Here is a 24577-nt window from a genome sequence, read left to right as displayed (position 1 = left end):
TCGAAACTTACTGCTACAAATTTACGACTACAAATACAAGTTGCACAATAATATCAAGCGCAACGATAAACTCGCTCAATTTAATTGCGCAGAAACGAGTGAAGACTCGCAGCGCCACTAAAGTAAAATCTACTCACCAGAGTCGTCACTATATGTCAGAATCCGTCGATGCTGTCCTTTGCTGGTTGCTGTGATGATCTCCGTTGCTTGTAGTGCACTCCGATGCGTAGTCTATACTTCTGTTATCTGGTTACTGGTAATTCTGCCCCGGGCAGCGGGCTGAAAGCCCTTTATATACAAGCTCGCATGTACGTACGTGCGACCAGGCAAAGCAACCCGACGTACGCACATGCGTGCGGCCCGTATACCCATAATTTCCCATATAGTGCACAAATACGCTTCACACCTTGGCAACGGAGATACCACGCAAAAATCGTGTGACCGAGTTCCATTCGGCGCGACCGAATTCCATTCGGCGCGACCGAATTCTGGGCAGAAAAATGCTCTGTCTTCTTTCGGAAGTATTTTGCTTATCATTATTCTATATTTTAAGTGATTATAAAATCCTGTTAGAGGAATAAATTTCTTTTCTTTTGATGGGTAGATTGCCAAATAAAAGAGGTAATAATTCAAAATATTAGCGATTTTTCCTCATAAAGTGACCGAATACTGGGCACTCTACCCTATGCTGTTCAATTTTTCACATTTTGCGGAGATTCCAGACGGGCTGTCGATCAACTTAAAATCATTGACCGTTTTGTGTGTATTTTCTGCCCAGCCTGGGTTGGTACATTGAATGGGCTTCTCGGCTTGCATGTTCATGCGCAGCCTAGGCCCCTCCAATAGTCAATACCGACCAAGAATATGCATATGTCGTGTCAAAATCGTCATAAGTCTATTTTCAAGGACATCCCATTGCATTGAAACATGTTTAATGTAATTTGTTTATCTATGCCTATGAGATGACCACAAACTTAGAGTTAGACTTGATGATGATTTGAGAAATTGATGCAGCCTGGGCTGGGGCTCTCTCCCAAATGAGAGATGGTCTTGAAGACTCTAACTCTTTCAGTTATTGGAGTCTAGTTTGCTTTATGAGAATAATAGAAAGAACACCAGTATAACAAGGCATGTTCTAGCAGAAATTTTACCTCACTGAGTTCAGAAGCCAGTTTGTTTTGCATGTAGATTTTAACAAAAGTAGATAGTAAATTTGTCAAAGTATGCAGTCAAAATTGAAACAGAAAATTGGTATCTACTGTCTCGGGACTGCAAAAGTTTGTAGGCTGAAACAGTTGCAAAATCAAAATGCTATAATGTCAAAGTTTCTGAACAGTGTAGAGACCCCCTAATGTTGACATTTAGATGGGGCCCGGCCCAGCGTACATAAACCCCAACAATTTCAATCTGGACCACTGTGAAGAAAGCTAATGTTGAGCCCCATATGAGAGCCCTCATTGAGATTCAAGTCATTATTTAGGGCTTTTGGTGTCATTGGTTTTGTTTATGAGTTTAAATCTCTTACATCTTGTGTTTTTTTATTTCTAGGAAAAAAGATGTAACGCTAACCAAGAAGGATTATATTGCTAACCTGACCGTGATTGCAGAAGGGATTTCTACTGCAAATTTCAGGTATGAACTCTCATTGTTTTAAAAGTACAAATCATCTTTAATTATGATACAGATGTAAACTTGTACTGGCTGATCCATTTTTTAAGTTCCATTTGACATAACCCATACCTGATATATGATTGCTTGTCTCAGATTTTGGTGCAAGTGTTAACGTCATGGTTTTCACAACATTTTAAGATGGCATTTGTAATCTAGCCTTGGTGCTCTGATTTTAGGAGATGTTTTTGCACACATGTTCCTAGTTTACTATGAGATAAATTCTTATTTTTTCTTTCTCTATATATCATATCATATCTATGATATTACTATTATGTTAGATCTACAACCCATAAATTTCAGTGATAGACAAGGAGATATTGCTGGAATTTATATAATTTGGTCCTTGGTAGCTGTCTATTCAGAAATGTCTTTGCTTAAATTTAATCGTTTTGGAAAATATTTTTGTTGTAGATCACTTGGAGAATTTCCCAAGTTTCTTGGGATCGCCATGGAGATATTTCTGACGTCTTGCAATGATAGTGAGTCAGATATCAGACTGAAAGCAGATGAGTGTCTCAACAAGGTCATAAAGGTAATGTGTTATTATACTAAATATGGGCTGCTTTGAAGGGCACGGTTAAAACTATTGCCCAATGTGATCTTGAAACTGTACTATGCGCTGGTACGAAGTCGAGGGGCATATTGCAGTCTCGAGATCACAGTGGAGCTATAGTTTTAACTAAGCAGTCAATGTTTGTTTTATTTACCCCATCCTCAGTGTCAATGGTCAAAAAGATATATTACCTCAAAATATGCCTGTCAAAATGTATTTCTTTGTAGAGTCTAAGAGCATTGCGCATGTCTCAGTGTGCATACCCATTGTTAACTTCAAGCGTGCCCATTGCATTCTTTGAGTTGTATGTGCAAGTAGAGAACTATGCCCGGTCAAATATTTGTCACTGTACTGCACTGCCCAGCAGTCAGCCAATTTCATGCCTGCAGCTTCACCAATTAGGTGCATACATGTAGAATCTTCATATGAGGTAAATGAATCTATATGTACATGTATATCATGTTTGATAACCGAGAGCCTTTTGATTATTTATTGAAATAATAATCAAACGTCTATTAATGTTTCATTAATAGTCGGGTATCTTATTTAAAATATCTTTGTCATGTTTTTTTTTTTGGGGGGGGAGGGGGGAGGGGGGGGGGACATGCAGGCATGCAGAATATGATATGGAACAATGAAATGATTTGCTTTTTATTCAGGAGTTTGTTTTCATGATCCCAAATGCTATAACCGAAGAACTCACTTTACAAAGTCATATTAATAACTATTATCAATCAGGTTGCTGTCTGTGATTTTGTCATACAATATATTTTTATGTATTTTTTCTTTTTTATATTTTTAGGCTTGCATGGAAAGCAGTTTAGGTCGGCTGCAGTTAGAGCTGTACAAAGAAATTAAGAAGGTATGTTATGATCAGATTTGAAGATTTCAGAAAATTGGATTATAAGAAATATTCCAGGGATTAAGAACACAATCAAATACTGATGAATAATCACTTCATGTGTTAGTAAAAAAAAGAAAAAAGAATTACATATAGCATCTATTTTAACTCCAGGAAATTTGGAAAATTTGGTTTACTTACGTATTCAAATTAATTGAAGTTTCTTTCCTGTGGACCTAGTGACGAGTTATTCCATTAGCCTGTTATTAAGAATGAACTATAGTACTTGGAATCCAGTCTGCATTACTCGTTGCTATGTTGGCAAGCCTCAGGCAAGCTATCGGGTGTTCAAGAAAAACCTTTGTTTCCAAAGTATGCATAAAATGAGAATGTGTTAGTAAACCAACCATTTTAGATGAAGAAGAATGATTATACATGGATTCATCTTTAGTGTTTAAATCAAAGTCATGAAGGAATTTCTGAGGGAAAGAAAGAAAAACACTGCCACCACAGCCACCACCACAAACAACACAACAAACTTTCATAAAATGCAGATCAAAGAATCATGATTACAGAAAGCATTTCAGGCCTACTGACTTCAGGTTTGTACCTTTTCATACATGCCTCTTTGTGTGTACGTGTAGCAAGATCCATGTAGGTTTGTTTAATGTACACATGCCATTAATATATTCTCACATCCAGAATGGACCTTCTCGAAGTCTTCGTGCAGCCCTATGGAGGTTTGCAGAGATGGCCCACCTGATCCGCCCTCAGAAATGCAGACCTTACGTCATCAATCTCCTTCCTAGTATCGCCAGGATATCCAGGAGACCGGAGGACATTGTTCAGGTGAGGATAGGATGTCAGAGCCCCTGTTGCGTAAAACTTAGGATTGATGGTTTCTTTGCCATTAATGGTAACTTCCATGGAAACCTTGATTTGATTGGCTTTTGAGTGATGTTGCCATGGTATTTAATATTGATGGCAAAGTTATTTTTAGTGGTAAGTTTTATGCAGCAGGCTCCTAAAGGGTTTATGACAGAAGATCCTCCAGTTACTATTGCTCTGCAGTCAGTTTCCTAGACTAACTTTCAATCCTGGACCTAACTCGATTAACTATAGGTAAACCTAGCCTACGTGTAACACCTAGTCGCAGCCCTAGGTCTAACCCTAAGTCTTTGATGAGATAAAGCCTGGAGCTTGTGTTGGAGAACCATCCAAGGCCTTCAACTATTCAACATTTAAACCAAATAATCTAATGATATTTTCCATTGTCAGTCTAGCTCTGGAAAGAAGGAAATGTGGGAATCATAGCTATAAATCCCCTGGTTGTTCTGAGCTTAAAAAAACAAAAAGAAGAAATAAATCTTTCACAATGCTTGTTTTTAATTGAAATAATCATCAGACATGCATTGAAACTATTGTTACTATTGTACCTTGAGTATTAGTGTAAATGCATAGTATGTCATGGTTATGAACACCTCAAGACTCATGAGTGTATATATTATGAGTTTTCATGAAACTTTAGCGAAAACCAGCAGGAAAAATATTTGTTCTATTTTCATATTCTGTTACAGTAAGTCATTGAAGTACCATATGTAAATTTTGTCATACATTGACATGACAATGAGTAGTTTAGTCTTGTTTCATGACATTTTCTTTCCATTTGGCATTTGCCAGAAAGCAAGTTTCTTACATTAGTAAATGTTATGGAATGCTTTTTGATTGAGTGGTTACCTTTACATAGTACAATAACATGATGAACTTTATTTTTCTAATTTACAGGAAGCCTTGATGAATTTCCTCATCAAAACTCTTCCAGTTCTTGGGACCTTTCTTACAGACACAGAAGTCAAGGTGATTATTTGTTTCTCTTTTTATTACATTTTTTTCGATTTTTTTTTCATCTTCATACAGGTACCTGGTAAGTCGTTCCATAGAATACATTCATTCTCCTAATCTCAAAACGTGCAAGTCTGAAACAACTAATTGGAATTTGGACCTCTTTTGCCTATGTGGATAAAATGATAGTCATTCAGATTGGATTCATTGACCAGATTACATCACAAGACCAACATTGACTTTGTAATGTTGTATGCTTGTAAGGATAACGGATCAAGTATGTTTATATATATTGAACATTAATAGAATGATGTGGCTTCCCAGCCTATGCAGCCTCATTCTCTTATCTCTGCATCAAAGTCCTTAATGTCTTTTGATCATTTTCCCCAGAATTTTATGAAGAACAAATCTTCAAGCCATATAACTAATAGTCCTGAAAGATATATCACATTCTAAGAGTTTATGATCAATATCTTTTGAAATCATCTTACAGAATCTGATGAAGGTGTTATTCCCGAACCTGAAGCACACCTCGGCCACCACAAGGAGAACAGCAGCTAGGTGTATTGTCTTGATCTGTCAGTACGGTCGCAAGCCTGCCCTCTACTTCTCATGGCTTGTGCAGGCTCTACTCAGTGAGTTTGATAGTGATTACGAAGATAAACCATGTCTCATTGTGATATCTTTACATTTTTTTCTTTACAAGATGACATATTCTTTGATATCATAGATCAAAATCAATTTTACACAGAAAAGTGCACTCAAGCTTTTTATATTTGCCTATAAATGTATATTTTTAATTTTTTTTTTATTTGTTTGCACGTTTTTCATGTAGTTATGAATGAAGAACTTGCTCCTCTAACTTATCAAAATATTATTTTTATGTATAATTGGGGAATGCCAGGCATACATGTAGCAACTATTTATGTTCTGTGAAGGTTCTCATACTGAGTGGATGTTTTTTAATTGAAAACATAGATTAACATCATCGACATCGTAGTATTTGTATTGAAGGATGTTGGTAAATTATGTTAAAAAATGGAAAAAATGGAGGAATTAAGCGAAATGTTAGGTCAGAAAGTGTAGTCTGAAAGTTGGATAAAGTGAAGGACTATCACATTCATGAAATTTAATCAATTAAAAACATTCATCGCTATGATATTTATGCACCCAATTTCAACTAAGTGTGTAATGAAGTGGTTTGCATTCTATTCTTTTTGTAGTGTTTGTAATACCTGTGAAGGAGAGTTTCCCTGTTCAGATCCACCTTGGTGTCTTGCTCTGCTTGCGTTACACCGTCCCTCATCTGGTCATGCAGAGAGCAAAGGAACAAGGGTTAAAGGGCAGCTTTGGGGTCACCAAGAAGGAAGAGGAGACTGGGGTCAAAGATGAACAACTTGTAAAGGTATGTTTGCTTCATCAGTGTCAGAGTTATGTTTGTTTGTATGATACCTTGTATCTGGGGAAGTTAAAATGAAATTAAGTTAGAAAATCAAATGCTTCTCAATGTCATTTATGATGTGAATATCGGGACTATTATTATTAATTAGGCGTCGCCTGAATCACTGTAACCCTCTGGTCTCTCCTCCCGGTATAACTGATTGGGGGTGTGCAGGTGGACCACTACACCTGGGTTTCCCCCTACACTTATACAAATAGTGCAGTGGGTTCTTAAAGTGCTAAAGTAGTGACTCTTCTCTACATGGGGCCTCCATTCAACGTCCTCTACGAGGGACTGAGTGTTTTCCACTTAACATAGCCTGCGTCTATGAAACAACGTGAGGGGCACGTTAACACACAACGCAGGCTTCAATCTTCTGCCAGGGTGGGATTCGAACCCAAGATCTTTGGTTCGACAGTCAGTTGTTTTACCGAATGAGCCAACTCACCTCCTCCTCAAGGGTTTAGTCTATTCAGTCATAAGTTATTCCCCCAAATGCTTTTAAATAGTTTGTTCCAGTCATTTATCATCATTTTCATATGCGTTTGTTTTGACACAGATCTTTGAGTACTTGATCCATTGCACCAGGCACGCTGACCACAACGTCCTGACTGCAACACTGGATGCCCTTCAGCAGCTCTTGAAGGACCCTCCCAAACCCTTACTGGACATCCTGATGTCCAAGGAGGGGATTGCCAAGATCAGCATCTATGAAGACAAGGAGAAAGGGTCTCCGAAGGATGGAGAAGGGCCAGCTGGATCAACCACAGGTAGGAATAATACAGACTGGGGGGTGTTTCACAAAGATGCTAAGTTGAACTTATCTCTAAGTTGAACTTAAATATTATGGAAAGCCATTTGTAGCCTTATAATGAAATACATTCAGAAGTAAAATTGAAGTATTTTAGACTTTTCATAAATTCCACATCAAGAATATGAAATCTCTTTCATAATAGAAAATTATGAATGATTTGAATCAACATTTTAAGCCTCTTAAAATAACTTTTTTACAAAATATTATAATAGATGTTAACAGCGTTCCAAAACTTTTAAGTCCAACTTAGAGATAAGTTCAATATACCGGAGTGTTGGCTCAGTAAGTAGAGCGTCCGCCTCACAACCGGGAGGTCGTGGGTTCGAACCCCGGCCGCGTCTTACCAAAAGACGTTAAAAGATGGGAGTTGTTGCTACCTTGTTTGGCGTTCAACAATAAGGGATAGAGCAACGTCGATCTGGCGCTGCTCAGTGGCTGCCGGGCTCACGATCAATTGGGCAAAAAGAATTTCCGTTTCGGTTTAATAAAATTTGGAGTGGACTATTAGGCTATTATTATTATTATTATTATTATTATTTAGGATCTTTGTGAAACACCCCCCTGGACTTCTGTTCAGAAGAAAAGTTCTTCAGCGCTTGGTAGATTTCAACACCTAGGGTTCCATACTAACTCTTTTTAATAAAGGGGACTCTTTAGATTTTCATTTGCTTTCAGTGACCCCAAAGTCCCATGTTCTCTTCTTGTTCTTCTGTATAACGGTGAACTTAAGTTGATCCAGAATCTGTACATGCATGTATCCATAAGACCATGACACGTCAACAAAAAATGTTCCTCTGAAGGTCAAAAGAACTCTAAATATGATTGAGATTTATTAATTATGTAAGGAGTGGTACATATTTAGACGAATGAAAGTTACGATATCTTGAGCATATCGGTTTTCATCCCACAGAAGGTGAGGAAGGTAGCACCTTCACGACCGACTCGGGTCTCGATGAAGACCAGTACTCTACATCAGCACCATCAGAGACCTCATCTTCCGGTCTAGCAACCACACCCACCTCCGCCCGGTACTCAACCACCAGTCTAGAGTCCATCCCCTCCTCTCTGTATGCCGACGCCCAATCGGGCCGCACCTCCCGTGACCTCTCCGCGTTCGGTGACCAGAGCAACGCCAGTCTGGCCGATCTTGAGACCGAGACCTCAGAGCTCGTCATGGATGATGGAACGTCCGATTACTCCAATATGGCGATCGGTGGTGTGGAGGACAATGGAGGAGATGTTGGAAGGGTAGGGTCGGAGGGTGTAATGGAGAATGGTGGAGAGGAGGTAGAGCAAGGCATTGAGGCAGATGATTACGCTGCTACAACGCCCTCTAGTGATGAGGTCTTGGACAGTCCAGGAGATACAGATGATATCAGTCCTATACGGGACAGGACTGCCACCATTGAAGAAGGCTCACCTGATGTAGAAGTAACATTTAGACCTGGAGATATTGGTGAGTAGGAATGTTTGATGATAATCAGGGCGTAAACAATTAATGCAAGGGTCACTCTGTGGCCTGGACCCACCCTCCTCAGGTCATCACCTTTCTTCACCTGAGCCAATTATTTGTAACCTCAGGGTTTCACCATCACTTCATGTGCTTTACAAAAAACAAAGGCAAAGCATCACTCTTATCAGCAAATGTGTTAGTCCAGGCTTCACCCTTTGAATTATTTGCATAGGTGATGCTTCACTTTTGTCAGTTTTACATAGGTGAGGCTTCACTTGTGTCAGTTTTCCATAGGTGAGGCTTCACTTTTGTAAGTTTTCGGCCGGTCTGAAGCTTCACCACTGTTTCACCATACTGGCCATTTGCATAGTTCAAGCTTCACCACTGTTTCACCATATTCGTAAGGCTTCGACTCGAGCGCACGGCACTGCTGTGGCGTAATACCTTTGTGGAATACGTCAACATTGAAATCTCGCGAAAATATAGGCTAAGTTTTATGCACAGATTTCGTTAATAATCAATCGTAAAACAGGGTCGGAGTAGTACCGTCTCAAAATGATCGGAAAACTCTGAACTTTCTATTTTTTTTCAACTCACCTCGCAAAAACTTGGGGCCAAAACTTGGCACGATCTGCGCTGCGCATGCTGGGTACAATACCGACAGCTCGTAGGCTACTAGTCTCGTTTCCAGACTTGAGGCTGGCCTTTCAGGCACGTATACTGCGAATACTCACGCAACTAGTTATGTGTAGGAGACTAGTAGACTACTCGAAAACGATCTCGTGAAATCTCGAAATCAGTTTCGCTGGAGAAAAGTTCGGTGACCTCAGGACGATCACTCTGCGAGTGCATGAGTGACCGGAATAAAAATTAAATAGTTGTTTTGAAACGCACGATTTCGACATGATTTCGACATATTTTCGACGCGACCGGTAGTGGCTTCGATGTCACATCACCTGAACAAACAAGGCGACCGATTGGATTCGATGTCACATCACCAGAAAAAACAAATTACTCGTCAAAGCTTCACACATTTCATCAATTTGTATAGTAAAGCTTCACCCAATGAAGAAAAACGAACGTTAGGACTTCACTACAACAACAAATAGGTCAGGGTCAGGCTTAGGCGTCGAGTCGACGTCGATATTTGGCGACCTCTGAGGAGGGTGGGTCCAGGCCACAGAGTGACCCTTGCATAAACATTTGGTCGGCAAAGTTAATGACACAAAGCAAAATCCATTCATTCTTGATTAATTCCTCCTTTTGTATGCTTCAATTCACAAATTTCAAAATAAAATATTTGTCATTGTAATTTGTATGACCTGCTACCCTCCTGGTGCATATGTCCTTTGACAAGGACATCTTATCTATAGCTGTCTCTCTTTACCCAGGTGTTAATTGGTACCTGGAAGGATGTATTCCTTGAAATACCTTCTGTGCTGATACTTGTTCCTGGAGCTAAAGCGAAAGGGTTAGTACATGGGTTGGGGTGTTATATCATGTGATATGCGCTGTGCAGATACAATTTCACCCATTGCATACTAACACCGTGTAGCTCCTTTAAGAAAATCTATGAGAATGAGATAATTCAGCAGTCAATGGGATAATATTCTTCTTCTTCATTACAGGATGCTATACTGATGAGGACTTGCCCCTGCGTCATCTCTTACGTCTACTGTCCAGCTCTTTCCTACTGACCGGTTACCAGGGGTCACTCATCCCTGACCGCAAGGCTAGGGTCAGCGTGAAGGTACTGGCCATGGGCTGTGCTGGTCATATCATCGGCATGTACCCCAGGCTTTTCTTTGACCGTCTCTTCAAAGGAACAGAAGGAGGAGCCAAAGTAGAAGGTTAGTATCATCTAGTTTAATAGATAAGATGATGCTGGTCTGTGGTTGTTGCTTCTTTTTGTACTTTGACAGACAAGTGATGAGATTGTAATGATAAAAATAATCAGTAGATTCTTGTATAGCGCATTATACTTGTAATTTTACGGAAGAAGAATCCATTTTGGAATGAATGCCACCCAAGCAGTAATGATACATTTGTTTAGTATTTCTGTGTAAATAACAAAGTTACTCAAAGTTACTCAGTATGTAAGTGATATGTTTAATGCAATCATTCAGAAATAAATGAATGGATTAATGAATAAATAATAAAAATGGATAAATGACAAAAAAGAAAAATAATAAATAATTGAATGAATAAATGAAGACGAAATGAATGAAGACATAATGAAATCAATAAATTAATAAGTGAGTGAACAAATTAATGATTAAACAAATGAAGGCATGAATAAACAACATTTGATTTTTTCAATTGACAGATGAGCAATACATCCGTGACCTTCTTCTGTATGTGGGTCACTCTGACCCCCAGCTGAGAGGACAAACCTTACTGCTGATTGGTCAAATGTTGAAGGCTTCTCTGATTGAATCTAATTACCTGTACACTGATTGGTGCTGGCGGATATGTGAAGAAAGTAATACAGGTAGGTACCTCTACTCTACTATGGAGTACTCTTGTATTTTTGTTTATATTTTTTCCCTATCGCCATTAGATCTTGGAGTGAATCCCTTTAGCAGCTCCTTGAAGTTATCCCAGTAGATCTTAGCTGTTATTTTAGTTTTGCTTGGTCCGTTGTGATAGTCCTACTTCTGTCCTCAAAATTGTTGTATTGTCATCTTCATGGATAAGAACCATTATTGCAGAATTTCATCTGCTAGCATTTATATTCATGATGTGTTGTTTCATCAATTGTAAGTCTCACATTAAAGAGGTAATTATAATGATAATAGATTGTGTGTTGTCAGGTAGATCCAGATGTTTATTCTTATGTACATGATGAAAGAAATGAGAACCTGAGCCTGGTCTTATAAACGGTTACGATTTATTAAAATTGATCACAGCTTGGTATTAATCGCAACTCTGTACTACAGAGATAGAAGTAAGTGTTGATTGATGACTTGCGATTAATCCTGATCAATTGCAACTCTTTATAAGAAAAGATCCAGGGCCCTGTTTCGTAAAACTTGTTATCACTTACAAATTCAAAAAATCTATTACAAATTTGCCTTCAACCATTCAAATAACATGATTTCAGTAGCTTATAACGGTTAGTTGTAACTGGTTATTGATAACAAATTTGATGAAACAGGGCCCTGATCTGTCAATCAGTAATATCTGAATCAGTGTCATCTCAGCAATTTCATGTCGAGCATTACCAATTATCAGTTAGTATTGATATAGTATCTTGGTCCTGTCTTATGAAGAGTTTAATTTATCCAAAGCAATCACAAACCCTCTACATTTTTACCCTCTTATGTTAAAGCCCCTCTACATTGTTGGGAGCCTCAAATGCACTAAAAAATTGATGGCAAAATTTCACTTAAATCGTATCATAATATGAAAGAGGATGTCATTTAAGACACATTTCTGCAAGGATCTTCAAAACAAATGTTTTTGAAGACAAATATTGATAAAAGAATACATAATTTGGGTTTTTTGTTGTATGCAGAAAACCTAAAATTTGTATTCTTTCAACAATATTCAACTTTTGAAATTTTGAAAATCCATCTTAAATTACATCCTCTTTCAAACTATGATACAGTTTAAGTGAAATTTTGCCATCAAATCTTTGGGGCTCCCAACACTTTAGAGAGGCTTTAAGAGATGTGATTGTAATTAACCTTTTTAAAGTTAAGTTGCTGTCAATTTGGATCAATTGTGATTACTGTATGTTTGTTCTGTGCAGATCCAGTAAGCATCGAGTATCTGGTGTCCCTGCTCTCCACATCGGTCTCGGATGATTCCTCTGTCACTGCAAGAAGTATATGTCAATCGGCCAAGGTATGTCTAAACCAGATCATCATCATCAACATCATCATCATCATCTCCATCATTTTCATCATCATCTTCATCATTGAAGTTTAAAGTTTGAAGTTTATTTATTCCACATTTTACATAAAAAAACGTTTAAATTCTTTTTTTTATATTTTGTATACAGGCCTATAAGAGTAGATTCCACACAAGAAAAAAATAAAATATAAAATATTTCAAATCAAGTATAATGTACGGGAATAAGTACAAAATTTCAAAGTATATTCACCACCACCACCACCATCATCATCATCATCATCATCATTGTCATCCTCATCATCATCATCACCACCATCATCATCATCACCATCATCATCATCATCATCACCATCATCATCATCATCACCATCATCATCATCACCATCATCATCATCATCATCGTCATCATCATCACCACCACCATCATCATCATCATCAGCACCACCACCATCACCATCACCATCATCATCATCATCGTCATCATCATCACCATCATCACCATCATCATCATCATCATCACCATCATCATCATCACCATCATCATCATCATCACCATCATCATCATCATCATCATCATCATCATCACCATCATCATCATCACCATCATCATCATCATCATCATCGTCATCATTGCCACCATTATCTTTTTCATTTCTTGTCCATTTTCCCTGTACTATGAGTCTGGTCTTTCGTTGAAGGTCCTGTTTCACTTGTAGCATCTACATTTACAGGTTGACATGTAAAGGTTTATCAAATATTGGCTACAGTGAACTATCAGTCAAGTTCACCAGATTATACATATCGTCGGTGGGGTGACAAAACCTCGTATCTCAAAAATCATGAATTCTCAGGAGAGCGAAAAAACATTTCCTGTCTCAACAGATTTAGTGCTGTGACACCGTCCTTTGTGTGGAATTTGTGAAAAAACCGAGACAGGAGGTGTTCCATGGATTTATCAGGTGGTGTCGTAGGCCATTAGGTACACAATTATGGGAAGAAAAAAAATCTCAAAAAATTGAGATACAAGGTTTTGTCACCCCACCGACGATATATATATTTTTAAATATCTGTACTATTGCTTATACTCACAGTCTTTTAAATGTGCTTTGTGTCTTTATACAGCTGTGCCTTCAAGAGCTATGCAGAAGTTGTCATGGCAATTTAGGCCTGACGTTGACCTATGACCTTTTGAAACTGTCCAGTACCACGTATTGGTTGGTTCAAGTGGAGCTAATGGAATTGATTAGTGGATTTGACTTCAAGTAAGTGACGATAGATGAAAACCCATATTTCATAGATATACTATAGATACAGATACATATTATGAAACGCTATCTTTATGTTAGATAAAAGATGTTAAATCTCAAAACAAACTGTAATTGTTGCGGAATAAACAATTTTATTGGTGCTAGCAGAGATGTCTACTCAGCCGACTTTGTGCAGATATTAATCACTGAATTTTCCTAATAATGATTTGTTATGACAATGTACATCTTTTCACTAAACATAATAGATAACATACCAATAGTTTTCATAATACCACCCCAGTTCAAAATACTACATTTAGGAATATACGAAGTTGCAACAGAAGTTGCTAGGAAATATATAACATCTGCAAAACAGGCAGTAGTTCTGATATGATCTGTAATGGCAAACAAATTAATTGCAGTATCTCAGAAAAAGGTAATGCATCCTTTCCACTAGCTCCCTTCTTGTCTTATTAATGTTTCTTTACCCACTATCTCCCTTTCTCTCTGTCTGTCTGTTTGTCTCTCTCTCTTTCTGTCTGTTTGTCTGTCTGTTTGTCTCTCTCTCTTTATATATGTCTGGCTGTCTCTCTCTATGTATTGTCCTGATTATGCACAGACTGCTTCACTATCTTGAGGCTAGGAAAGTGGAGGAGCTGAAGAGAGGATACACGTTCATGGTAAGCTTGTCTTAATGAAAACAATCTGTGATAAATTGTGCTAGATATAGTGGCTAGGAACATTTCCCCCATTCACAATTTGTTTGAAGTTTCTATGATATAGCTTTAGCAAACATTGCAAAATGGATGTTACACTGAAATGATAAACTATCAAATTCAAGAATTCACAACACAAATAGAACATCATTCAAATCTGGATTGCAACACCAACACTAACCCTATATCTTTGATGAAAGAATGCCCAGAGCAATTTTATTCCTGGAGCAAATGTTGAATCCCCAAAAGTTTACCACAGACTGAATAAATGTTGCCGGAGTGTGTGTTGTAATACTGACAGTGGCGCTCTGACTCAACTTTCAAGAATACTGACTTGAAATACTCTGTGCATCGATAACGGCGGGCGGAGCTAAAGTCTAGGTAATTCCAAAGCTCTTTTGAAGCGCATATGTGCAGGTATGTTATATCACAATGTGCTTTGCGCTATACAAGAACAGAATATTATTATTACTTATTGTTGTTGTTTTTACTTTGTTGTTACAGAGAGAAGATATTCAGAGAGTAGTCCTAGAGGAGGTGGTTCTCAAGCTCATAGGTAGTGAAGATGGCAGGGTCAGAACTGCAGCTGGAGAGGCACTTTCCAAGTAAGTCAGGAGACAGCCCCCTACCTCTCTCTTTTTATTTCTTTATTATCACTTTATCAAAACTTTATTTTTCAGAGTCTGATTTAATTTTTATTTTTTAATGATTCCTCTGTCTATATATTTGTGGTTTGTTTGAAAGAAGAGGCATTTGTGAGATTACAAATAACCGCCAAAGAAACAAGAGAAACCTGACCTCAATCACATGCATATCACTGTGAATTGATATCATTTTGTTAAGTTTAAATTTGGAACTGTTATTTTGCTGATGGTTCTTCTTTGTTGAAAGATAGGAATGATTTCAGATTAACTTGGTTCTACTGTTGGTGCAATGAATATAGCATTATAAGATTTGTATGTAATGTATTTTTAACTTACTTTATTTGAAGTATGCCTGTAAGGATATGCTGGTACATGTTCTTGTAGGTACCAGTTTTTATGCAAGTATAATGTTGCAAAGCATTTGTACATTTAGGCAGAAATGATTCATCGATCTATACTTTGAATGATCAATCTCTTTATGTCTAGACTTGTACCAAAGCTGTTCTACCCAGTGGACCAACCCCACCAGGAATCCATCTCTTCCCTAGCCAAGGTCCATGTGTCCCGCTACCTGGACCCTGTGATGAGGGACCTCCAGCCCTACACGCCGGCCATTACAGCCACCATGGAAAGCCTGCCAGTGTTCCAAAGCAGATCTTCAGAGGGAGGATGTGCATTCTCTGAATCGGCTCTCTCCAGGATGGTTTCTGTACTCTTTGATGTCATGAGCAACACCATGTCCAGATACAGCACTGTGAGTCAAACTCTTGGTTCTTTATATTCCATTTTTGTACCTCAATGATAAGTCATGTATCAACATGGCTCCGTCATTGGAAGCCTTCCAGCAACAACTAAAGACAGACGGGAAGTAAATTCTGGCAACATTTTTACTGGCACTATGTATATATACACCTTTCACCTTCACACCTTGGCATCCCCATGTCGCCACACACATGCACTTACACAATCATCTTCAAGAATCTTCAGCAGTGAATGAGGCAGATTATCCTAAAGAAGAAGAAGAAGTCATAAACATACAGTTCTCTCACTTTGTATATAACAACCTCATCCACTGACAACAATGCCTGGCACAAAACAGTCTTCACAGTAGGGTTGTGATAAAAAAATGCTTGTTTTAAAACAAATGCAGATGATTAAATAGAAATTGAATAGTGCTTAGGTTCAATGCAACCTCATTCTTTGGTTTAATCAAAGCACAAGCGTGAATGAGATTGCTTGAAAAATATCTGCTAAAATACCTAAAATACCAAAATCTCCTCAGACCTATAATGTACCCTGCATCACTTGTAAGAAGTATGTGTATTTCCATGTAAGTGTATGTCGTATAAGCCTTGCCAGCTAGCTTGCACAAACTGAGAAACACCTTCTCAAATCTTTGTTATAGAGGAAAAGCCCAAAAGTCAGAAGGAGCATAATTATGAAGCTTTACCTCACAATGCCAGTTTATGATAGTCTCAAGTGTGATTTATAACAGTTCAAGAGAACATCACTTTAGAATACACAAATACTTTAGAAAGTTGGCAACACTACAGAATTATGATTTTTTTTCTTCCTGAAACTTTTTTTTGGAAATCCTGTACTAAGACATAGAATGAGAATTATTAAATGATTTCAAAGATGTTCCTTTGTGAAATGCATGTACCGCTATCTTAAAGCGGGACTGCACTACTTGTAGCTACTTGCGCCCTCAATATAGCAAACAATGCCTAAGCAGTATCCGTTGGTCCCATGATTCCCTTTTACTTATGTTAAGTGAGAGCTGATTTGATGAGATACCACCTGTCAGTGACCACGTAGGGAGGTCTAATCCCTCCTGGTCAAACCTGTGCAGACAGGCTTTAAAGAAAGGACAAAGTTAACATTTTTTTCTTTGTTTTCCCACTGCAGTATGGGTGTGTACGTGCCCTCGCAAGGCTCTCAAGCAGTTTCCCAGTGACACAGCACCCAAGTGCTTGGGGATGCTCTCAGAACCCTTCCTCTCTGTCTCGCTCTCATGACGGAGGAAGCCATCCCAAGCTACAGAGGCAAAGCAGTCTCACGTATAAAGGAGGATCAGGCACTAGGTAACTACACTCAAACCTGGTTTAGTGACCACCTGTCTGTTTTCAAAGACCACTTATTCTGTTTCCTTTTAAAATGGTTTCCCATTGAAACATGTACTAAAGGAACCTGCACATAAAGACCATCTGCCTTGGGTGGTCTTTACAAACGGGTTTCACTGTACTTTGCTCAGTGTTTTTGACAGGGGCTTTCAGTCTCTCTTCACACTTATTCCTTTTTCTTAACCATGCTGTCTTTTCTTTCCCATGTATCTCCTTTTCCAATCTCTTTCTCTATCCATACTTTCTTTCAAATCTCCTTTTCTGACTAATAATCTTATTCTCTTCATTCACTCCCTTGTTGAATAGTTCAAAGGGTCTATCTCAATACAAGGCTTTCTCTTGTAGTATTCATGGGCAAATTTTGAAGTAAAGGGACAATCTTTAAGCATTGAAAGAGGTATTTTTTTTTCATTTGGAAAAGGAGGGAAGCCCTTCCCTCCACCATTATCCTTAGATTCACTGCCCCTAGTACAACTGTGTGTATATGTATAAAAAAACAAACTATTGAAATAAAAAACCTTGAGAGAATTCTCAAGGATTCTTATTTCAATTGTTTTGATTATTATTTGTATGTTGCCGTGACAAAGGATTATCAACATTAAATTTAGTTGTGCTATATATATCTATACATGTAATCCCCCCAATATTATTCCTGACCTCGAATAAAGTATCCTTTCAAAAGAATGATTCCTAAACCTTGTTAATGCTCACAAAGTAGACTCTATCATCCAGAGGTTTTCTTCCTTTCACCTTATTGCCATAGCATTGGGAGCACAGGAAGTGGAGTGAGTCCTGAGGAGTTGGCTGGAGGGACTGGATGCGGGAGTCTACCACTGGTTGTCTCTCTTCTCACCTCCTCTGTAGCTATGCTGGACCTAGCAGCCCAACATGACATGCTTCAATTGGCAACCAATCTACTTCTAGGTGAGGAGACAAATAAATTAGTAGCCTCGTGATAATGTTAACCCACTGCTTACTGGAACTGAGCTGTCCCTGTATTATGCCTGTGGGAAATAGGGAATTCTGTAGTCAACGTGCTATAATAGTAATATTTTTGCAGAGGGTCACCTGATCCGTATTTACACTGCTCTTCCACTGACCCCTTCAATTACTATTACTCTAGCATTACCAGGTAGCCAGTTCATACACCTGCGTTACTTAAATAACGTGAAAAGTATTAAAGCAATTTCAAACAAGGCTTGGATGAAATATGTATGAGTATACAAGGATGACCTGCTTAGATTTTGGGTGGAAGAGGTTAAAGGTCATAGGTCACTGGGTAATAAAACTGTTTAAAAATACTTCCGTACTGTATTGACTTGAAAAAAATTGGAGCAAATGAAACCAAAGTTGGCTTAAGGTTTAGACTTACTTCGGGTAAAAAGGTAAACCAGTTATTTCTGCAAAGCAAAACTTTACTTTACAAAAGACTTATTTTCTTTCTTAAACTTATCCTGACCCTTTGACAGGTGCTGCTGCCAACTCTCTCAAGAGCAGCATCTCCAAGAAGATGACCTCCCCTGCGACCTCTCCATCCCAGGAGGGGGAGGGGAGCGGAGAGAGCTGGCAATGTCTCAACAATCGGCTCCTGGTGCCCATCGTGGAGCGCGTCTTGCTTCATGTCACGCGCCTGGTCAGCATCTTCAGTCATGTGATCGATAACCACCAGCCTGGCCCCGCCAAGTCACAGGTGTGTAAGGAAATAATTTAACTTATTTTATTGAGACGGTCCCTCTCATTATTAGGTAGCCTTCGATTAGCCCGACCGACATGATCTATGACATAAAATTGGCACTGAAACCTTCTGCGCATGAGTCAAGTTGATATGTGTCGTTGGCTGGATCCTACGATTGCATTCAGGATAAATCTGTGCTCTGATAAAAACGAGAACTTCAGTTGTAGATTGATCTCCAAGAGTGGGTCACGTGATCACAATGGTCATATGAACAGGCCCGTTGCTGTCTAGTCCGACAATGAAACAGTTTTTTGTAAGACAGGGACCTGTGAGGAGACGTGACAGTAAATTTTATGTCGTAGATCTAGTCGGTCCTCCAAATCAAAGCTCCCTATTATATGATTTGAGAAGGCAATAACAAGGCATACTTTGAGTTTATGTTCTGTCTTATTTTGGCTTTCTGTTCATTCTTGCGATTAACTCTGTTATGAAGTATCCGGAGGCATTCTGTTTTCGGGTTGTCCGTCCATCGGTACGTACGTCCCGTACGTCCCTTTCTTGTGATCGCGTTATCTCAAGAACTGATTGATGGATTCCTGCCAAACTTAGATCATGTATGTATCTTGCAGAGCCAATGAATTGATTAGATTTTGGGTGCACAAGGTCAAAGGTCAAAGTGCTCATTATGTATGCAAAAATAGCTCGTGATCGCTTTATCTCAAGAACCGATTGATAGATTTCTGCCAAACTTAGGTCATGTATGTATCGTGCAGAGCCAATGAATTGAGTAGATTTGGGGGGCACAAGATCAAAGGTCAAAGATCACATCGCACATTATGTATGCAAAAATAGCTCGTGATTGTGTTATCTCAAGAACCGATTGATAGATTTCTGCCAAACTTAGGTCATGTATGTATCTTGCTGAGCCAATGAACTGATCAGATTTGGGGTCATGAGGTCAAAGGTCAAAGGTCATGGTGCTCATTATATATGAATCAATAGCTTGTGATCGCATTATTTTTAGAACCGATGGACTGAGTACCATCAAACTCAAGACATGTATATATCTTGCAAAACCAATAAATTGATTAGATTTTAGTGTCATGAGGTCAAAGATAAAAGGGTGATACATGTACCGGTATATGAAACATAGCTTGTAATCACGATATTCTGAGAACCTGTTATAAATGGATTACAATTAAACTTGAATTTGAAAAATTGGTTCTGTTTTGGTTTGTGAAATCGCTCTATGGCGGAGGCATCATTTTCGACTGCGTGCAGTCGAAGTTCCATCTAGTTTGATTTTGTAATAGTAATCATCTCATATGTGTGTGTATTTATGTATCTACAACAGACTGCTCTACCGTCCCTACCAGCTGGCCCTTCTCTTAGTCCTATCAAGAGGAAGAGTAAGATAGGAAGGGACAAAGACACACCAGACCAATCACCAACAACACCTCAGAATCCCAACAAACCAACACCAGGTAAAGAACTCCATGATTCTCAACCACTCAATCTTTATAATAGTCAAGTACTTGGTTTGGGGGGTCAAACTTTGAAGTGAACACATTGCTTACCGTTGCTAAGTAGTTCCTGTGCTAAGTCTAAGAGAATGAGAAAATTGAGTAGTCATAATGTTAAAGGTACTTAACAGGAACTTTCTTAATTAGTAATTCTTCTGGTTAGAACATCAGGAAAACTAATATAATCTGACAATGGATGAATAGCACTTCACAAAATATGACGTTTGTATGTCATTTGATTTTTTTTTCTTCCAAAGTGCTTCAAGAAATTGCAATAAGTAAACATAAGAAATTCAAAAGTAGCAACTTACTTTATTATTACACATGATAGTCTACTATATGTGCTATACTCATTCATGCAAATTAGACTCATGACAAATTAAACTGCTTTTACTTTTTTGTGCATTTTAACTGACTGAAGGAATAATCATCCCTGTGTTTCTCTTTCTCTCCCCTCCAGATAAATCTGATACATCCGAGGAGAAGAAGTCTACGAAGTCTAGCTATGGATCCTTCTACCAGCATGCACACTACATGAGGATATATGAAACATTGAGAGGAGCTTACAAAAACTATAAGGTAGAGACAGGCTTCCTGTTGAGAAAATTGTCTAGATTTAGTCCAAATTCAAAGATTTTGCTCCACCCCAGGGGTTGATACGAGAGGATCAAAGAAATTTTGCAAGTTATAGAGGGGAAGCCCACCTTGATATTTAGTTAGCACTAAAAAATGTTTTGGGTATACTTTAAGATGTTAATTTTTTGTCAGAATGTTATTTCCTGTGACCCGTTGAGTAACCTTCAACCTTCATTTAACATAACTTTCCACTTTTCATCCACAGGCTACATTAGAACTCACCAAACCTGACAAGTTCTGCCTCTTGCTCAAGATGTCATTATCCTGTCTCGGTCAGCTACTAGAGCTAGCTTCTATTACTGAAGTGGGCCATGTAAGTCAATCAATGCAATCCATTTTTATGCCTCCGCTACAAAGTAGCCGGAGGCATTATGTTTTCTGGTTGTCCGTCCGTCCGTACGTCCGTCCGTACGTACGTCCCGTTCTCGTGATCGCGTTATCTCAAGAACCAATTGATGGATTCTCTCCAAACATGGATCATGTATGTATCTTACAGAGCCAATGAACTGATTAGATTTTGGGGTCACGAGGTCGGAGGTCAAAGGTCACAGGGCTCATTATGTATTCAAAAATAGCTTGTGATCGCAATATCTCAAGAACCGATCAATGGATTCCTGCCAAACTTGGGTCATGTATGTATCTAACAGAGCCAATGAACTGATTAGATTTTGGGGTCACGAGGTCGGAGGTCAAAGGTCACAGGGCTCATTATGTATACAAAAATAGCTTGTGATCGCATTATCTCAAGAACCGATCAATGGATTCCTGCCAAACTTGGGTCATGTATGTATCTAACAGAGCCAATGAACTGATTAGATTTTGGGGTCACGAGGTCGAAGGTCAAAGGTCACAGGGCTCATTATGTATACAAAAATAGCTTGTGATCGCGTTATCTCAAGAACCGGTCAATGGATTCCTGCCAAACTTGGGTCATGTTTGTATCTAACAGAGCCAATGAACTGATTAGATTTTGGGGTCACGAGGTCAAAGGTCACATGGCTCATTATGTATGCACAAATAGCTTGTGATCGCATTATCATGAGAACCAATAGACATATTACTATCAAACTCAAGACATGTATATATGTATCTTGCAGAGGCAATTAACTGATTAGATTTTAGGGTCATCAGGTCAAAGGTCATGGGGCTCATTATGTATGACTATAAAATGTTTGTGAATGCATTATTATTAAAACCGACAGATCGATTACAATCAAACTTGAATTTTAAAAATTGCTTCCGTTTTGGTTTGTAAAGTTGCTCTATGGCGGAGGCATCATTTTTGACTGCGCGCAGTCAAAATTCCATCTAGTTTCTTTTTAACTCAGGCTTCTCAAAGAAAACAAGGATTTGCTCATGCAATAGTGTAACTTCTCCACTTGAATTGGAAACCCTAATGGACCCTTTTTTTCTTTAAGTTAAAAAAACAAACATATTACATGTAGCTTGAATTAGAATTAGAATAAGTAAAAAGAAATAGATATTGCAACAAAAAAAAAAAAAAAATGTCTGCCTGCTTTTCAAGATGCCATTATGACAAGTACTTGCCTATTTATGTTTTTACTTTTATAGTAACAGCATTTAGATATTAAATCGTTGCATATTTCTCATACAAGTAAGGTGATGCCTTTAATTTTGTTCAAATCTCAGTTGTATGTTTTGTCTGTCATTGCATCTTTTATTTACAGTTTTAATGAGAATGTATTTGTTGTTTGTTCTCTTCTATAGTATGTTGAGGAAATTTTGGGCTATCTCAAGTCTTGTGTCACCATTGAACCTACGATGACCATATTGTGTGTTGAACAGGTATGTATGATAACACTAGACGGTTGTGTGCATGAATCTTGCTTCATATTCTGTTTTTCGAATCAGCTGCTAAAACTGAACGCATTTCCTATACTTAACAAATTGTATCTTTGAAATGTAATATCACATTTATAGCTGAACAGCTATTTTGACACTAGAGACTTGCAGCACAATCTCTTGAAAATAGTTACTGACTATCTACATGCAAAATATTAAAGAAGCTTTCAAAATAGCATACATGTAGATACAAAGAAAGAAAGAAAGAAAAGAAGGAAAGAGAAAAAAGAAGAAGAAGAATGATTGACTTACGTACATAGCATGATCAAGAATGCCTTTAATTTGTTTGTAATCCTCATTATTATGAGCTACTTTTGGATCATTGCTTTTAAAATGTTTCTTTCTCTTCTTGATATGCACTTCTAATCTACTCCCAGCTCTTGAAGGCTCTGTTCTTCACCAACATGGCCAGTGCTCAAGATCTCTCCTCACCTCACCATGCTCGTAAGACTGGTAAAGCTGCTCGTCTGACGTCCAACATGAAACCGGGACTGTATCACGATTGCTTCATAGCACCCTACACGCAGTACACTCAGTGCTTAGCTTCTATGGGACCTAAGCTGACGACTACTCCGGATACAGAGAATGAAAGCGTTGGGTAAGTTGCATCACTGTCATCTCTTTTTTAGATATAGGGGGTTTAGTTGTGGCAGAGAATCTTTTATGTGGGCCTTTTTTGTCTATCTGTGCTTTTATGTGGAAAACATGTAAAACCGTATGTTATTTGAACCCTTTCTATCTTCTTTCTAATTAGTGGGCTAGTTGTATATATTATCTATTATTTGAGATTTATATTGAACTGGTTTCATGTGAAAAAAAATTAAGAAACTGTTCCATTGCAAGCCGGTATAACAATCATGATAACTCTGAAAAGTGTTTCTTCCTTATCTTATTTCTTTCTACTTTTGTTTTTTAACTGTAATACTCCTTATCCTTCCTCTGTGTTTTCTTCTCAATTTTTCTTCTCCTCCTCCTCCCCTTTCATCTCCTTTCTCTTTCATGTCCTTTGTCCTCATAGGGTATTTGGTTGGATCAAGACAAGAGCAGACAGACGAGCTAGTATGTCAGCAAAGAGCAGTAAAGACAAGGTCAGTACCTCAAACATTCATCGAAGCTCTCTCAGATTACATGTACATGCTTGATAAGCTCCTGTATGTTTCTTTTGTTAAGAGGAGGATTAAGTAAGTGGGAGGGGAATATTGTTTCCCTGTAGATTTCAAAACATGATCGAAAGGAACTAATAGCTTTACATTATTCATTCATACATGTATGTTCATTTCCAATTTCATTCCTATATCCCGAAAACAGGTTGGCTTCAAATCCTTTCAATCTGTTGCCCCACGCCTATAAGATAAACTCTGTGCCTTTCTAAGAAATAGTACTTCACTTGACAACTTCAAGAAACAACTGAAAACATGCCTCTACAGTTCTTAATTTGTTGATCGACTAAGGGACAGCGCCTTGTATCCTCTGGAAAAGGCGCTATATAAATTCAATTATTATTATTATTATCCCAAGGACAGTTCTTCACATACGATCTCAAGAATCAGCTACAGAGTGTGTTTATAAAACTAATCTACAGGTCTGTCATGTACGCTGTATTTTGTATTGTTAATTATTCCTAAGAATCTGAGCAGATAGTGGAGGACACATACTTGACAAAGTTTGAAAGCTAGA

At 38.2% G+C, this 24577-nt stretch overlaps 1 protein-coding gene across 1 annotated transcript in view; it reads left to right on the top strand.

Moving 5' to 3' along the window:
* LOC591027 (huntingtin) overlaps positions 1–24577 on the top strand; it is a 61516-nt gene that overhangs the window by 3525 nt on the left and 33414 nt on the right. Inside the window, exons 2-26 of the mRNA XM_030985339.1 lie at positions 1549–1632; positions 2083–2203; positions 3027–3086; positions 3768–3914; positions 4851–4922; positions 5401–5542; positions 6131–6312; positions 6908–7118; positions 8073–8618; positions 10244–10465; positions 10942–11106; positions 12370–12464; positions 13596–13735; positions 14340–14400; positions 14941–15041; positions 15567–15834; positions 16989–17164; positions 17967–18127; positions 18673–18893; positions 20233–20362; positions 20862–20980; positions 21243–21350; positions 22766–22843; positions 23278–23498; positions 23919–23988. Of these exons, the coding sequence (XP_030841199.1) occupies positions 1549–1632; positions 2083–2203; positions 3027–3086; positions 3768–3914; positions 4851–4922; positions 5401–5542; positions 6131–6312; positions 6908–7118; positions 8073–8618; positions 10244–10465; positions 10942–11106; positions 12370–12464; positions 13596–13735; positions 14340–14400; positions 14941–15041; positions 15567–15834; positions 16989–17164; positions 17967–18127; positions 18673–18893; positions 20233–20362; positions 20862–20980; positions 21243–21350; positions 22766–22843; positions 23278–23498; positions 23919–23988 (3901 nt within the window). The remainder of the gene's footprint in view (positions 1–1548; positions 1633–2082; positions 2204–3026; positions 3087–3767; positions 3915–4850; positions 4923–5400; positions 5543–6130; positions 6313–6907; positions 7119–8072; positions 8619–10243; positions 10466–10941; positions 11107–12369; positions 12465–13595; positions 13736–14339; positions 14401–14940; positions 15042–15566; positions 15835–16988; positions 17165–17966; positions 18128–18672; positions 18894–20232; positions 20363–20861; positions 20981–21242; positions 21351–22765; positions 22844–23277; positions 23499–23918; positions 23989–24577) is intronic.

Source organism: Strongylocentrotus purpuratus, unplaced genomic scaffold, assembly GCF_000002235.5.
Source record: "Strongylocentrotus purpuratus isolate Spur 01 unplaced genomic scaffold, Spur_5.0 spur5_scaffold_15, whole genome shotgun sequence".
Taxonomy (NCBI): Eukaryota; Metazoa; Echinodermata; class Echinoidea; order Camarodonta; family Strongylocentrotidae; genus Strongylocentrotus; species Strongylocentrotus purpuratus.
The sequence above is the reverse complement of the archived record's forward strand: the minus strand, read 5'-3'. Positions and strand labels throughout refer to the sequence as shown.